We start from the raw sequence: 15557 nt of genomic DNA, 5'->3' as shown, positions 1-15557 counted from the left end.
TGACGCTGGAGAACCCCTTTGGGGGATTGTTTCCGGGATCCAGCGTCCATCAGCCCATCCTGGGAAGCGCCACAGGATCATCCAGTCCTCCCTCTGTGATGTGCCGTGCGTCTCCGACTTGCACCCCCTCCCCCTATTTGATTTGTGTTCTAACAACAAGATGGAGTTGGGAACGTAAATCCCGGTGGCCAGTAAAGAAACTCTGTTGAATGATGTGGATTATTTTGCTTTTTACTGAGATGACAAGGTTCCCTTTCCTTTCGGGCCTTGAAACTGTAGTCATGGAGGCCTGGCGGTCTGTTTGACAAATCACGATCTGCAAGGCCGTCAAAAGCTGTCAAGCACTGATTAGTGGCAGATGCGGTGGGACTTGGTAAAGAGGACACAGACAAAATGCACCTATTTACTTCTTAACCACGTGGGCAGAGCTGGTGAGGAGAATAAGTCAGCTGTGCCTTGTACCCTGACCCACTTAAATCACACGGCTAATAGATTGGGATACGTATCTCTACACTGCCTGCCCCCCCCCCCCCACCAACTCTTTCTGTCTTTCCTTTTTTAGGAATCGGTGTGGACTTGGTGTGCATGGGGGAGCAGCCACTGCATGCTGTCCCGTTGTTCAAGGTGATTGATTTTGCAGTGCTCACTAAAAGCCAGGTTCCAGTGCAGGGTGATCTTGAGAATAGTTAGAATCAGAGAAGCTGGAACAGTTCCGGGCCCTACCTGCTTTCCAGCTGACCTGGGCCCTGCCTTGTTCCCTTTCAGCTGCACAATCGGAGCGGCCCTCGCGACTCTCGCCTGGGTGACGACTACAATATCCCTCACTGGATAAACCACAGGTGGGTGAGATCTGGATTCGCCGTAGAGGATCAGGGATTCCATTAGCTTCCTTGCCATTTTTTTGTTCAAACCTGTTAAGTTCTTACTACAAAATCTTTTGTGACGAGAATGTGGAAACCAAAGTTCTAACATTTGTTTAAAGCATCTCTATATGCAAAGCCATGGCTGTGACATAAGAACAGTCTATGGCGAAAAACATAAAAACAAGTTTGAAGGACTTATTTCCACAACTATTCCCAATTCCCCCTGTTCCCAACTCACGCAGACCATAGTGGACCAGCACAGGGCCTGGGCCTCTCCATTTGTAGAAAAATCCCCATGCCTCCTCTTCGCATGAGACCAGGCCTCAGTGTTCCTGCTAATTTCAGCTCAAGGAGGAGGTTCTAATCCAGTTAGGAATCAGGACTAGCGCACATGAGACAATTTATAGGAAAAAAAGGAATAGAACAATATTTTAAAACATAATTAATGTTTTGTAGTAATTACAAAAGAAAGAATTGGGAAGATCAGTGAGGCCTGAGACAAAGGTGTTCCTGGGAGGGCTGATCCATGGCTGGGATTCCAGCTGTGTCTTGAGGTTTAAAATGAAAGGGGTTTAGGGACTTCCTCAGCGGTCCAGTGGTTAAGACTGCACGCTTCCGCTGCAGGGGACACAGGTTCGATCCCTGGTCGGGGAACTAAGATCCCGCATGCCGTGTGGCATGACCAAAAAAAAAAATTAATTAAAAAAAAAAAGAAAGAAAGGGGTTTAGATGAATGACCCTGTCTGTTTCTTTTGCAGTTTCTACACATCCAAAAGCCAGCTCTTTTGTAATAGTTTCACCCCACGAATAAAACTGGCCGGAAAGAAGGTAGGTTTCACCCACCAGCAGAGCCTTTAGGGACTGTCACTGATGTTGTTATTTTGGGCCTAAGAAACCTCCTATCCCCCAGTGGTCATGAATAGCATTTGAGAAATTTGTCTTAGTACTTTATAGTTTTCTGCATTAAATAAATAAACAACAAAGCAAATCCCAGGAGTGATAAACTCTATTTAATTTTGCAGCCTGCCTCTGAGAAAGCAAAAAATGGCCGTGATACGTGTGAGTATTTTTTTCTCCTTTCATCACTTTTAGAAAGAGTCACCTAACCCATGGCAACAAGATTTTGTGAGGTTGCGTAAAAAATTCACAGCCAAGTTTGGGAGACCAGAGTTCCCCTTGTGTGATCTTTGGAAGGTCCCTTAGTGATCCTGTATATTTTTGTCCTGTCAGCTGCAAAATGGGTGATAACAAAACCTTATTTTTCTTTTCCATAGGTCAATTGTAGGGATCGGGTGGAAAGTTTTAAAGGACTAAATATACACATTAAGATGATATTTTTATTTTTTTTTAATTAATTAATTTATTTTTGGCTGCGTTGGGTCTTTGTTGCTGTTCGCGGGCTTTCTCTAGTTGCAGTGAGCGGGGGCTACTCTGTTGTGGTGCGCGAGCTTCTTAACGCGGTGGTTTCTCTTGTTGCGGAGCACGGGCTCTAGGTGTGCAGGCTTCAGCAGTTGTGGCTCACAGGCTGTAGAGCGCAGGCTCAGTAGTTGTGGCGCACGGGCTTCGTTGCTCCGTGGCATGTGGGATCTTCCCGGACCAGGGCTCAAACCCATGTCCCCTGCATTGGCAGGTGGGTTCTTAACCACTGCGCCACCAGGGAAGCCCAAGGTGATATTTTTAAAGTGGGATCACAGAAGGAAATGCTGCCATCATCTTGCCTTTACTTAATGCTAGTAAATAGTAATCTCTATATCGCTTTGACATATAAATCATTTAATCTTAGTAACCTGACGAATGGGTTATTATCCCATTTTTTTCAGGGGGAGATGGTGATGATGACCTATATCTTGCAGATTTTCATGAAGACCATCCGAAGGCCTCTTGTTGAAATGTGTTTTGAGGACAGTTTGTATTATTTGTGTGTTTCAGCTCTGGGGACTCCCAAAGAATCTGAGAACACCCTTCCCATCCAAGTGGATTACGATGCTTATGACGCGCAAGTCTTCAGGCTGCCAGGCCCATCCCGGGCTCAGCGCCTCGCCACCTGCAGGTTTTCTGCCAGATGCACTTTGGGGTGGATGTAGAAGCTGATTAGGAAAACCTGAGGCCCAGTAGGGACCTGCATGAGAGCAACCTTGAAAACATCTTAAATTAAAATTAGCCAAGTGGAAGCCGTGGTATGTGGATCATTAGGGAGTCTGTTTTCTGGTTCTCTGGCCCAGCCATTTTGTTAGCTATGTTTGCTGTGAAGTATTGTCCCCTCATAAGGAGAGCATTCTGCTTTTTCTAGCCAAGAGAAGCAATTCGTGAATTCTGGAATTTTCATTTCACTGGGAGGCCACTAATGATAGATAGATAGATAGATAGGCAGCCACTAATAAATAATAGATAGGTAAATAGATAGATTGATCAACCGATCGATCCCAGGGCCCAGAGTTTCTTTTAGGTTTATTATTCCCAGAGGGCGAGAGACTTTTCTTTCTTTATTCCTGTTTTTAAAATTTGCTCCATGGTATTTTGGTCATGTAGTAGTTTTTCATTGTGATATAGTCAGATTTACCAACATACTCATTTCTGGGTCTTGTGTAAGAAAGCCATCCCCACTCCAAGGTTAGAAACGTGTCTTTTGTATTTTCTTCCAATACTTTTTCGGTCTTGGTTTTTATACTTAGTTCTTTATATAGAATTTTTTTTTTTTAATGAAATGTGAAACAGAGCTCTAGCTTATTTTTTTCCCTAGTTGACCAAGTACCGCAAGTCCATTTTCCACATTTCTTAGACATGGAAAGTGTGCTTTGATTGGAAGAATCACTGATTGGAGGAATATTCCGTCTCTTCACATTGTGACAAATGGGCTTAGAGTGGCCACGTGCTCTTCTTCTGTCCTTTCCCCTCATCCCATCCTGATGTCTGGTCCCGAGAATGCTTAGAGCTCACAGTGAGTGCTGTTAACAGCAGCTCCCCTGCACATAGATGCTGCCTAGGGCCTCGGCGGTGCTTTTCTTCTGAGTGTCTAAGAACCCTTTCATGGTCCAAGATCCTTGGTTTTCTTTCTTCTGATCAAAGACGGCAAGGCCTGGTGTCTCAGAGACTCAGGCTGTGTTCCTTGAGGGCACAGACTGTGCCCTAATCTGTGCTCTATCCCCACGCTGGGCTGAGCATATGCTGGCGCTTAAATATTTACTGTTGAAATAATGAAAAGTGTAGTCAGCCCATGGGATCTATTTTCATGTTCCATTTAAGCTCTCCCTTAAAATCCTTCCAGGTGGAAAGAGAACAGCTCTGATGCCAGAGCGGTGGCCCTATCGGCGGTTGCTGACTCTTCCATTCTGAAATTTTGTACCCCATTGGGCTCCTCTCCTGCTGATCCTTCTTCCTGCTGTTTCCAGAGGTTTTCCCCTCAGGGAGTTTCATGTTTTAATAAGGGCATACGTTTTTTAAAATTTTTATTAAGGAAACATTCAAACAGACCAGTGAAATGAACAGTTATCAGTGTGTTGTCAATCTTGTTTTATCACTTCTCCCACATTTGAAATTTCGCTTGAGTATTCTAAAACAGATATCAGGTATCCTTTTCTTTTTTTTGCGGTACACGGGCCTCTCACTGTTGTGGCCTCTCCCGTTGCGGAGCACAGGCTCCGGACGCGCGGGCTCAGCGGCCATGGCTCACGGGCCCAGCCGCTCCGCAGCATGTGGGATCTTCCCGGACCAGGGCACGAACCCGTGTCCCTTGCATCGGCAGGCGGACTCTCAACCACTGCGCCACCAGGGAAGCCCCCTTTTCTTTTTTTTTAAACCTGTAAGTATTTCAGCATGTGTCTCTCTAACAAATAAAAAATAAAACAAAAAAAATCTGATCACAGTACCCTTGTCACTGGTAACAAAATTCACACTAATTCCTTAATATCCCTGATAGCCAGTCCCTCTGTAGATTTCCCAATGGTCTCAAAACTGTGATTTTTACAGTTACTTAGTTTGAGTTGGGATCTGAAGAAGATGCACATGTTGCATTTTCTCTTATGTCATTTTCTGTGACCGCAGAGTGTCTTGCTTTCTTCCTTTGTTTATTTCCATATGACATTTAACTTTTCCTGTTGTCTCTGAATCTGCTGTAAACTGGCAATTATCTCTAGAGGCTTGGTTAGATTTAGATTCAATTTTTGATGCCGGAAGACATCTCAGGCTGTGCTGTGTGTTTCCTCTTGGGTGACATCGGTTCACAACCCCATTCTCAGTGACACGAGCTTGATGGTGGGATGCGGTGGGGTCAGGCTGAGCAATTGCTTCTTTACAACTCTGATCCTGGGACTCCGGCCATTGGATGACTGTCAGTCATCTCCCCCGTTTCTTCCACGACGTCTCCAGCTGCTCAGGGCAGAGTCCCTCCTACATTACCTCCTCGGAGATCCCATTGGGGGTTTTCGTTATTGGCCTCCCATGTAGCCCAGGCTGGGGATCCATTTGGGAGTTGTAACTCTAGGTCGGACAGCACCCCCCGCTTGGTGTGACTTGGTCTCTACCCACCAGGTCTGTGCGAGAGCGGGAGAGTCACAGTCGGAAGAGCGCCAGCTCCTGTGATGTCTCATCCAGCCCTTCCCTGCCTGGCCAGCCGCTGCCCACAGAGGAGGTGAGGAGCCAGGCTTCTGACGACAGTTCCCTGGGCAGGAGCGCCAACATCCTGATGATCCCTCACCCCCACCTGCACCAGTATGAAGTCAGCAGCTCCTTGGGCTACACCAGCACTCGAGGTCAGAGGGCAGGGCTGGGCAGGGTGGGGATAGCTGCCTTCCTGTAGCGGGGATGGGCGGGACTATGGATAGGTGTGGGCTGTAAGTCCCATGTGTTAATTATTTCCATGCAGGTGCAGTGAGTACGAATGGCCTTAGCTGTTTGTGTGTGTGTGTGTGTTATACTATTTTCATCTTTGCCCTTTCTTCTCTCTTCCCTATAAATGTCTACCTTTCCATATGTTAAGGTAGAGCTTTTCTTAGGCCTAAGGTTAAAGTGTTTACTTATTTCCTTAGCATTTCCATTCGAGCCACACTTAAAACAGCCTCTTTCCTCTATTCCACTTCAAGTGACCTGTTAACTTGGCATGGCCCAGGGAGCACAGGTGCTGCTTTTCCTATATCTTATCTTACCCATCCAGTGGCATCTGCAACTCAAGTATACAGCCCCCTCCTGCCTGTTTGGAAAACTTTCTGTTGTGAAATAATTATGGATTTATAGGAAATGCCAAAAAAAAAAAATCCAGGGAGGTCTTGTGTAGCTTTCACTCATTTTCCCCAGTGATAACATCTCGCATAACTAGTACAGTATTAAAACCAGGAACATGACCTTTGTACAATCCACAGAGCTTATTCGGAGCTCACTGGTCGTACATGCATTTGTGGGTGTGTGTGGGTGTGTGTGTGTCTGTGAAGTTTTAGCACATGTGTAGACATATGTAACCACACCACAATTAAGATATTCCATCCTCATGGCCTCTCTTCTGCTACCCCTCTAGAGCCATACCCTCCCACTAATCATTCTCCTCCATAATTTTGATATTTCAAGAATGTTTTCTAAATGGAGGAGTAGCCCTCCTGACTTTTAATCACTGATTTAGGACTGTTGTGTGCACACAGTTGCCTCCTGTTGCCCTGGAAGGATTCCCAAAGGGTGAGGGGTGTTTCCCGGCACTTTGAAGGGGAAGCTGGTGACTCCTGGGGCCTGAGGACCGAGGAGCAGGGCGCTTTCATCTTTCATTCATTAGGCACCATAGACACTGAGCCAACAGCCAGAAATCTTTTGACTGCTGAAAAAAGTTTTTTTTTTTTTAAACTGGTTCAAAGTATAAGAAGGAAATTCTGAAAGAGAAAGGAGATATTTAATTACACAACTATAGAATATAACCTATGTCACCTACATTAATTAGGGTTAGTATTCAAAAGAATTTTAATACATTTGAAGATTTCTAGGAATTCCCCGACTCCACGCTTTCACTGCTAAGGGCTCGGGTTCAAACCCTGGTTGGTGAACTAAGATCCCACAAACTCTGCGGCCAAAAAAAAAAAAAATTCTAGGTTAGCTTTTTCCCACCTTCTGGAAATTTCTGAGTTTGCATGACAGTTATATTCCCATTCTGTTAAACATATTCTTAGAAGGGTCTGTAGTAAAAGTTAAACTACACATTAATCCTTTAAAAACCTTTGTTATTCTAAAAGCCAGTTCTCCTCTGAGGAGATAAATTTGCTCTTAATCCAAGTAGCTTTTTATTTTTTTAAATTATATATATATATTTATTTATTTATGGCTGCATTGGGTCTTCGTTGCTGCATGTGTGCTTTCTCTAGTTGCGGTGAGCGGGGGCTACTCTTCGTTGTGATGCGCGGGCTTCTTATTGCGTTGGCTTCTCTTGTTGTGGAGCATGGTCTCTAGGTGTGCGAGCTTCAGTAGTTGTGGCACGTGGGCTTCAGTAGTTGTGGCTCATGGGCTCTAGAGTGCAGGCTCAGTAGTTGTGGCGCACAGGCTTAGTTGCTTGGCGGCATGTGGGATCTTCCCGGACCAGGGTTCAAACCCGTGTCCTCTGCATTGGTAGGCGGATTCTTAACCACTGTGCCACCAGGGAAGTCCCAATCCAAGTAGCTTTGAAAACAAGTATTTCTTTTTTTGCGGTGCAAGGGCCCCTCACTGCTGTGGCCTCTCCCGCTGCGGAGCACAGGCTCCGGATGTGCAGGCTCAGTGGCCGTGGCTTACTGGCCCAGCCGCTCCGTGGCATGTGGGATCTTCCCGGACCAGGGCACGAACCCATGTCCCTTGCATCGGCAGGCGGACTCTCAACCACTGCGCCACCAGGGAAGCCCCTGAAAACAAGTTTTCTTAAAAGTTATCTGAATGGTAGAATTGATTTCAACATCCTTAATGATATGTGAGAGTTTATTGGAAAAGCCAAAAAGCAATTCACTGGAACGGTGTCAGGCAATGCCATCCACATGGCCTTTGTTTCCAGTTTCTCTGTTATATTTAGGGCTTCTCACCCATCCACCTACCCAGTGTAGCATAGGAAACATTTCCCCTTTCCTCTACCCATATTTTTGACCCATTTTAGCCCTTAGTCCTATTTCTTATCCTTTTCAAAGTGTGTACTCACCTTTTTTAAAGTTGAGTTCTCTCCTTTTATTTCCATGATAACTAACTAGACTGTATTCTTTCTTATTTGATAAATTGGACCATCAATTTCATTAATTTACAGTGAAAAATACAGTTTTCATGGAGAACTGAATGTTCTCTTCTTGCATGCACAATGGCTTGAGGAATTAAATATTACTATGTACCATGTTCTTTGGTAGGAATTGGGTAGATAATGGTGGACAAGACATTCCTTGATACCATGGAATTTGTATCTGCTGGACCCACTTTCTAACCTGGGTGTTTGCTTAGTAAACATGGGATGCTCACCAACAGAGTTGGTTGTAGGTTTCAGCTCTTTGATCTACTCAGGTTAGGGACCTGTCTGCCATTGAATGGGACAGGTTGAGTCTAAATATCATGCCATCTCCTTACCTGGTCAAGGCTGGATGCATCCATTTCTTCATTCTTTTCTCCCAAGAATTTAGTTTTTTTAACACAGTAATGTTTGATTGCTTACTCATGTTCCAGGCCACTGCATTAATGGGAGGGGGTTCTGATCCACCCAGTCACTCAGGGCCCCATGGTCCTTCCATCCCGGGATGCCATGGTCATCAACACTGGTCTCCAAAGTTTCCACAGCAGGGCAGAGGAGAATGGAGATCATGCGTGGAGAGGTTTGTGGTCCAGGCCTTCGGGTGGAGCATGTCACTTCTGCCTGTGTTCTCTTGGCTGGAACTCAGTTATTTGGCCCCAGTGCAAAGGGACTGGAAACTACAGTCTCCTTGTGTGTCTCAGAGGAAAATCAAACAGGTCTAGTGAACACATTGGCTATCTCTGCTAGGGTCTGCCCTTCTGGTCACCAAATATCTACATGTATTGTTCCTCCCACATGCAGAATGCACCCGCCCCATCCCCAAAGGGAGACAACTCAAGACCCACTATTGAGTCATTGCATCCAGCTCAACATCTAAGGTCTCCAGGCAATGTGTGGTCCTCCCCATCAGGTTTGGGTGTGGCTTCACTGGGCCAGTAATTTAGGAACCAGAGCCCCCTTCTCCCAGGTATTTAAAAAGTAAACCCATTATTTCATTCCTTTATAGTTTGGCGATTTCACTCATTTCCCTCGTTCCCTAACATGTACGCTCTCCAAGGTCCTTGTCAGCCTCCGCAGATTGTCCTCCTAGTTCTGCTTTCACCGTGACCCTGTGCTTTCTCTCTGTGCCTCCCCCACCCCACGGTAACTGGCAGATGTCCTGGAGAACATGATGGAGCCACCACAGCGGGACTCCAGTGCGCCGGGGAGGTTCCACGTGGGCAGCGCAGAGTCCATGCTGCACTTTCGACCTGGGGGATACATGCCCCAGCGGGCACTGATCAACCCCTTTGCACCCTCGCGGATGCCCATGAAGCTTACGTCCAACAGGAGGCGCTGGATGCACACTTTTCCTGTGGGTAAGTTGGGCGCTCGGGAAAGAGCCCTGACTGGGAACTCCTAGTCCTGGCGCCCCCTGAGTGGCCTTGGTCAAGGGTGTCATCTTCTCTGCACCTGTGGTGCCCCACCTGGAAGATGGGGTGGCCACGCCCACTTTGTCTGTCCCAGGGCTCTTGTGAGGATCCTTGAGGACTTTGTAGCTAGCCAGCTGTGTAGACCCAAGGGCTCCTTTTTCTGTTTGACAGGGACTGTGCTTTGCCACCTGCTTTCTTTCCTGAGACGAATGTCCCTCCTCTTGTTCACTCCTTCCTTTCCTTACTCTCTGGATGTCAGTGTTACAGTCTTGGTTACACGGAGTTATGTTACTTTGTTTCCTCTCAGGGTCTCTGACAGCAGAAAAAAAAAATTTTTTTTTTTTTTGAGAAATGGGTGAACAATTTCTTTTTTTTCTTTTTCTTTTTTTTAGTTTAAATAAATTGGGGGAAAAAAGCTTAAAATAAACGAGTTCTATTTTTTATAATGGGAAGCTGAAATAAAAACAAACTACAGCCATATTCCAAACCATGTTTAAATTTACAAACATAATGAAAGAAGCCTGCCATAAAAGTGTACTTTCTGTATGATACCATTTAAATAAAGTTCAAAACCAATCAAAACTAAAAAATAAATTTTTTTTTTTCAAATTCACTGTTTTTCCGAGCTCATCCTTTTTGATCTGTGTTCTGTCCTAAAGAAGATGGCAGTAAGGTTTTATAAAGCTGTGGCTAAAATTAAACTTCAGCTTGATGGGCTGTTACTGGGCTGGGGAGGAACAGGTACATTAACCTCCTGGGTGTTTTCATGAAGCCATCCTGCTGAATGCTTGCAAGTGTCTAGTTATTTTCTTTGGTACTTGCTTTCGGAGTTACAAGTTAAATAAGTGAGCAATGAATCTGGTTCTTTTGGCTGTAATTGGGGGTCATTCCCAACCCCCTTTTTGCCCCTCTTATCTCTATCCTAATCTGTCACCTTACCTTTTTCTTTCTGGTGTCCCTTCCTCCCCATCATCATCCCCACCGGCTCCCTTCAAGTTCTCTTACGAGAACTATTGATGTTTCTTCCATGACCGTCAGCTCTTCCTGCTTCTGTGCTTCCCCCCACCCCCATCACCCATGCTTTTCTAAAGCTAAATGTGTTTACTAAATACTCTGCCCACCTGGCCCTCTAAGAGCCGAGGCCCTCCTCTGCCAGGCTCCCCAACCTCCCGCCTCCTCACCCCCATCCTCAGAGGTTTTTCTCTTTCCCAAGCGAGTTTGTGGCCTCCAGCTTGTGTTTTGCCTCTTCCACGTTTGGGGTTTGCCCAAGTACCCTCTTCTTCAATCCCCGCTAACCTGGTTGGACAGTCAGCTCTGAAACCTATCGTTCTCCAGGAAGCATGTTTCCGTAGACGCAACTAATTCTCACTTAGCTCCTACTCGATGTCCGTTTTGCCCTTGTGCGTCCTCTGCTCTTGAAGTAGGAGCTGTTATCATCTCAGGTACTAACAGAGTCATCGGTGTTTCTCTCGTGTGTCCCTTCTCGTTTCGCCCATGTTGACCCTCCTGGGAGGGACCCTTGTCTCCCATACTGTTATCTTTCTTTACTGTGTCTCAGTTGACATGTGTGAGACAGAGGACCCCAAAATATTTTTAGACTGAAGCCTCACAGGAGGATGAGCCTTGCTTGGAAGAGGCGATGTCCCATCTGGGAGCCAGAGGGTCACAGACAGGACATGCCTCTGTGGTGTGGTCGCCTTTCAATCACCCGCGTCCCAGCAGCGGGAAGGAAGGAAGGTTGAGGTGAAGTACACAGCACTGGCTGTCGGGGGAATGATGCTCAGTGGATCTTTGTCTGGGCAGGACCATCTGGAGAGGCCATCCAGATCCATCACCAGACCCGACAGAACATGGCAGAGCTGCAGGGCAGCGGGCAGAGGGACCCGACCCACTCCTCTGCAGAGCTGCTGGAGTTGGCATACCATGAAGCCACTGGAAGGTGAGGCCGGGCACGGGGTACTGGGTGGGAGGTACTGCGAGAACGCGCTCGGGCACCCAGGGCAACAGCAGAATAGACTGCCCGCGAAACGTCACGTTCGTGAGACTCGGAGACACCGTGTGCACGCGTGCGGGCCTTTCCTTTGTCAGCGTCGTCCCTGCCACCAGGCCAGTGCACAGCAAATAGCCTGAGATGCTTTTGCCAGAGATGTTCCCCAGGCCCTGCTTTAGCTTCTGCTTTAAGTCAAAACACGCTTTGTCAACCTCAGACATGAGTTTCTCCTAATCCTCAGTCATGGGAGAAAACGAGTTCCAAGGCAGGTGGTTCCCGCTGTGTGTTTTGGGCAGTGAGTCTATGACTTTTGTCATTTTGGTCATTGAGGAATTCCACTGTTGGGTTTAGAAGAAGTTGATGCTAAACGCAATGGAAACCAAGGCCTGTGTTTATAGAAACAAGTCTTTTCAAACCAGGATCCTGAATGTGTTACAAGGCATCTGAGGAGAGTCAGCCTAGGAAGAAAGTCATTTAAGCCTTGACATGCTCGAGTCCATGCTACACTACCCGCTGTTGCTGTGATCTGTTACCTTTGCAAAGAGCAATCTTTGATCCCTTTTCAGTCATCCCAACATCCCATGGGATGGATGAGGGATACAGGCAGGGCATAACCTCTTTCCCAAGTTAACTTGGTACCTCTATTCAAGCACCTCACGTTTTCCTGTGGGTATCAGCAAGGGGAGGCTTAGGACGGAGGGGGCAGGCATCTGACGTGGCAGTGGGGAAGCAGCTGGGGTGCCAGGGCAGGAGACCAGAGCTGGCACACACTCCAAGCCCCGCAGCCTGGCGGCCATGGTATGGGTCTTAGTGTTTGCCAGCCTGTGTGGCCAAATGTTCAGGCCTGGTTTTGATGAAAACCCCCTGGAGACAGGGTGAGCAGGATAAAAGAGGTGATGATCCACATTAAGCCAGGCGGCTGGGCTCTGTTCTCTGCAGGCACAGCGCTTCCCACCAGCCTGGTGATGGCACATCCTTCTTGAACTTCACTGGAACAGAAGAGCTTCCTGTCAGCCTGCTCAGCAGCACTGGTGCAGGTAAGCAACCCAAGAGGTAACAGAGTGGGGATGCTCAGAGCAGGCCCACACCTAGAAGCGAGGTGGGAACCAGAAAAGCAGGGCCATGTCTATTTCCGGATCATTTCAGCCACAATTTCGGGTGACCTATTTAGAAGCAGTGCTGTATAATGCATGGAATTATAAATGGGCTGCACTTTACGTTTTTAGCCGAGAACGTGTTGGTCAAGAACACATTTATCATTGGACTGTCAGTGAGTCATGATTGAGGGCTGCTTATGAGATCACTGTAGTGGGCAACACCAGGCCTGAGAGCTTTAAATTACATGTGTGTGTGTGTGGGCAAACCCACCCCCATAAAAACAATCAGGAGAGACCCAGAGGGAGCAGTGTGGTTCCACCTACGAGTTCAGAGAAGAGAAGGGTGACGTTGTTGCCTACAGAAGTGGGCACGCATCTCAGACGCGAAGGGGTAGAATTTGGTCAGGAGGAGAGTGAGAAGGTAAGGGATTCTAAGTGGAGGGAGAGTAGGAACTTGTATTAATACAGGGTTTATGCTTTTTGGAAGCACTTGTATATCTGTTATCTTACGCGATCATCCCAGTAGGGAGTAGGTTATTAAGTATATTTTACATATACGGCAGCATAGCACCCAGAGGTGTGGAGATGTTACACTAATCGCTCAAGCCAGTAGCCAGGTGTCCTGCTGTTTCTGATTTCAGCAGCAGTGTTCAGAGAGCCTTTACAGGGGTAGGGGAACATGAATTTGGATGGGTGGGGGGCAGATTTTGGAAAGCCTCAAAGGGCAGATAATTATACAAAATGAATATGAAAAACATTAAAACTGAAAGAAAAAATGGTGCTGCTACTTTGTGTCTTAGTTTTCTATCAGTTAACCTGCATTTGTGGAACTTGGCTTAAGGAAGGCGTAATGAAAGTGAAGTTGTGTTAAGTTGGTGAATGAAGTTTTCCTCCATTCACGGGTGGATTCAGCCAGCGACGTTTCTAGAGGCCTATAGCTAAGGCTCGGAAACTGGACTGGCAGTGAGAGAATTACTAAAGGATTATACTTATTTCCTTCCTATTTCTAGTGCATCTTTTCTGTCATTATTTTGAATGAGAAAACAAATTGAATAAAAATTTGGGGGTGAGTAAGATACTTTTTATCCCTGTACTCAGGGGGCTAAAAATGTTACTTGTCTACCAGACTCTTTTAAAGTACCTTCAGAATACGCTAAAGGCAACGTTTCTATTGTTTTGCTAAAAGAAGGAGCCATTTTATAGGAACCCAGAGTTTGACCTTCCTGGCTGTTTGGGGTCAGGTTGTACCAAGGAGGGCTGCTCTGGGGCTCATGGGACCACACTTTGAGCGAGTTTCCTGGTGACCTGAAGCTGGGGAACCATGGGCTCAGGTGGTAACAGCACCAGGATTTGCCCACAGTGGTCGTGGAGTGCTTCCGGGCCTGGGGTGGGTAGCTCACGTAGACCAGATGATTCCTCAGAAGACGAGTCTTGGAACTTTACAATCTAGTCTGGGGAAAAGCAGGAAGTTGCAAAGAATCCTTATTCAGCGATTGGTGTGGAAGATCCTCAAATGACACCATCCTAGAGGCCTCTGAGCTAAGAGTTCCCTGGTGCACATGCATTGGGAAAGCGGTTGCTGCCCCCTGCACCTCGGGCTCACCTTCTCCCTGTTGGGCTCCTGAGTCATAGATCCATCTACCTGACGGGCCTCCCCACCTGGATGACCCCCGGCTACCTCATCCTTAATTACCGGCAGCTGAGCTCACGTCTTGCTGTCCCCCCCGCCTGCCCACCTGCCCCTCCTTTTCTGACTCTGGGCCACATTCTCCATTCTCACCACCGTTGCTTTGTTTCAGACCCGTGTCATTTCTGGCCACGATTGTCACCGTAGCCTTCAAATCATCCTCCTGCTCTGTTCGTGTCCCCTCCGATCCATCTCCTGTACTGTCACCAATGAGCCATTTCCAAATGCGGGTCTGGTCTGATCACCCTCTCTGTCCCACATATGAACCGTTTATTGGTTCTTCACAGCTTGTAACGCCTGTCGTCACCTGGGCCCCACCTGCCTTTACACCTTCACCTGCCTCTACTCCCACGTAGCCCTGCATGTGGGAAGAACACAGGCTCTGGAATCTTAGGACATGAGTCCTGACTCCACCTCTAAAGAGCGGCGAGGCCCTTGGGCCAGGTACTTAACTGCTCTGTACCTCGGTTTCTTCATCTGTGAGGAGGGTTGAGTATTAAGTGTGATAATAATCCACGCAAAGCGCTAAGGACAGTGCCTGGCACGCATGGTGAGCACTCAGCAAACGAGAGCTGTTGTTGTCATTACTCTTATTAGATGAACACAGTTTATATTCCAGCTGTTGTGCCTTCTCAGAAGATCTTTGTCCTGATGTTTCTGTGCATAGACTAGTCCGTCTACAGAATATGCTTTTTCCTTTATCTTCAACCCCTGATTCTGCCTTGTAAACATCTACTTGGTCTTTATGGATCAGCTCCAACAACACCTCCTCCTTGGAGCCCTCCCTGGTGGTTTTGCTTCCTCCCAGGAGGTGTGAGGCACATTTCCACGTAACTCCAGACGCAGTTGTACACTTGGCATATCCTGGGCCCACTGTTTGTTTCTGCGTCTGCTTCTCCACTAGACTGAAAGAGCTCATCTTTATTTATCTTCTCCTCACAGTGTTTAGTGTGTTTATTGACAAAGACATTTATACTTCTAAAACCAAGCTGCCAGAATGACAGCATTTGAACAACCCACATAATTATTCTGTTTAATTGGTATACGAGCTATCAATTCGTAAATATGTCCTACAGTGTTTAGCTTCTTAGAGCAGGTGTCGGCTCCTTGGGTTCTTTCTCCAGTCAGGGTGATATAGTTAAATAGGGTCATCCTTACCCTTGCCCAGTCCCTTTGTGACCAGGAGCATGTGTTTTCTAAGGGGCCAGGGTTGGGACTTCCCTGGTGGCACAGTGGTTAAGAATCCACCTGCCAGTGCAGGGGACACGGGTTCGAGCCCTGGTCTGGGAAGATCCCACATG

The 15557-nt window shown here is 46.9% G+C and overlaps 1 protein-coding gene across 1 annotated transcript in view; it reads left to right on the top strand.

Moving 5' to 3' along the window:
• Nucleotides 1–15557, top strand: part of DEPDC5 (DEP domain containing 5, GATOR1 subcomplex subunit) — a 93026-nt gene that overhangs the window by 26857 nt on the left and 50612 nt on the right. Inside the window, 9 exon segments of the mRNA XM_027124189.1 lie at nucleotides 563–624; nucleotides 766–839; nucleotides 1622–1691; nucleotides 1886–1922; nucleotides 2793–2913; nucleotides 5391–5611; nucleotides 9225–9428; nucleotides 11286–11421; nucleotides 12412–12509. Coding sequence (XP_026979990.1) covers nucleotides 563–624; nucleotides 766–839; nucleotides 1622–1691; nucleotides 1886–1922; nucleotides 2793–2913; nucleotides 5391–5611; nucleotides 9225–9428; nucleotides 11286–11421; nucleotides 12412–12509 — 1023 coding nt within the window.

Source organism: Aethalodelphis obliquidens, unplaced genomic scaffold (assembly GCF_003676395.1).
Source record: "Aethalodelphis obliquidens isolate GAN/ISIS:26980383/991018 unplaced genomic scaffold, ASM367639v1 scaffold28, whole genome shotgun sequence".
NCBI classification, from domain to species: domain Eukaryota; kingdom Metazoa; phylum Chordata; class Mammalia; order Artiodactyla; family Delphinidae; genus Aethalodelphis; species Aethalodelphis obliquidens.
The sequence above is the reverse complement of the archived record's forward strand: the minus strand, read 5'-3'. Positions and strand labels throughout refer to the sequence as shown.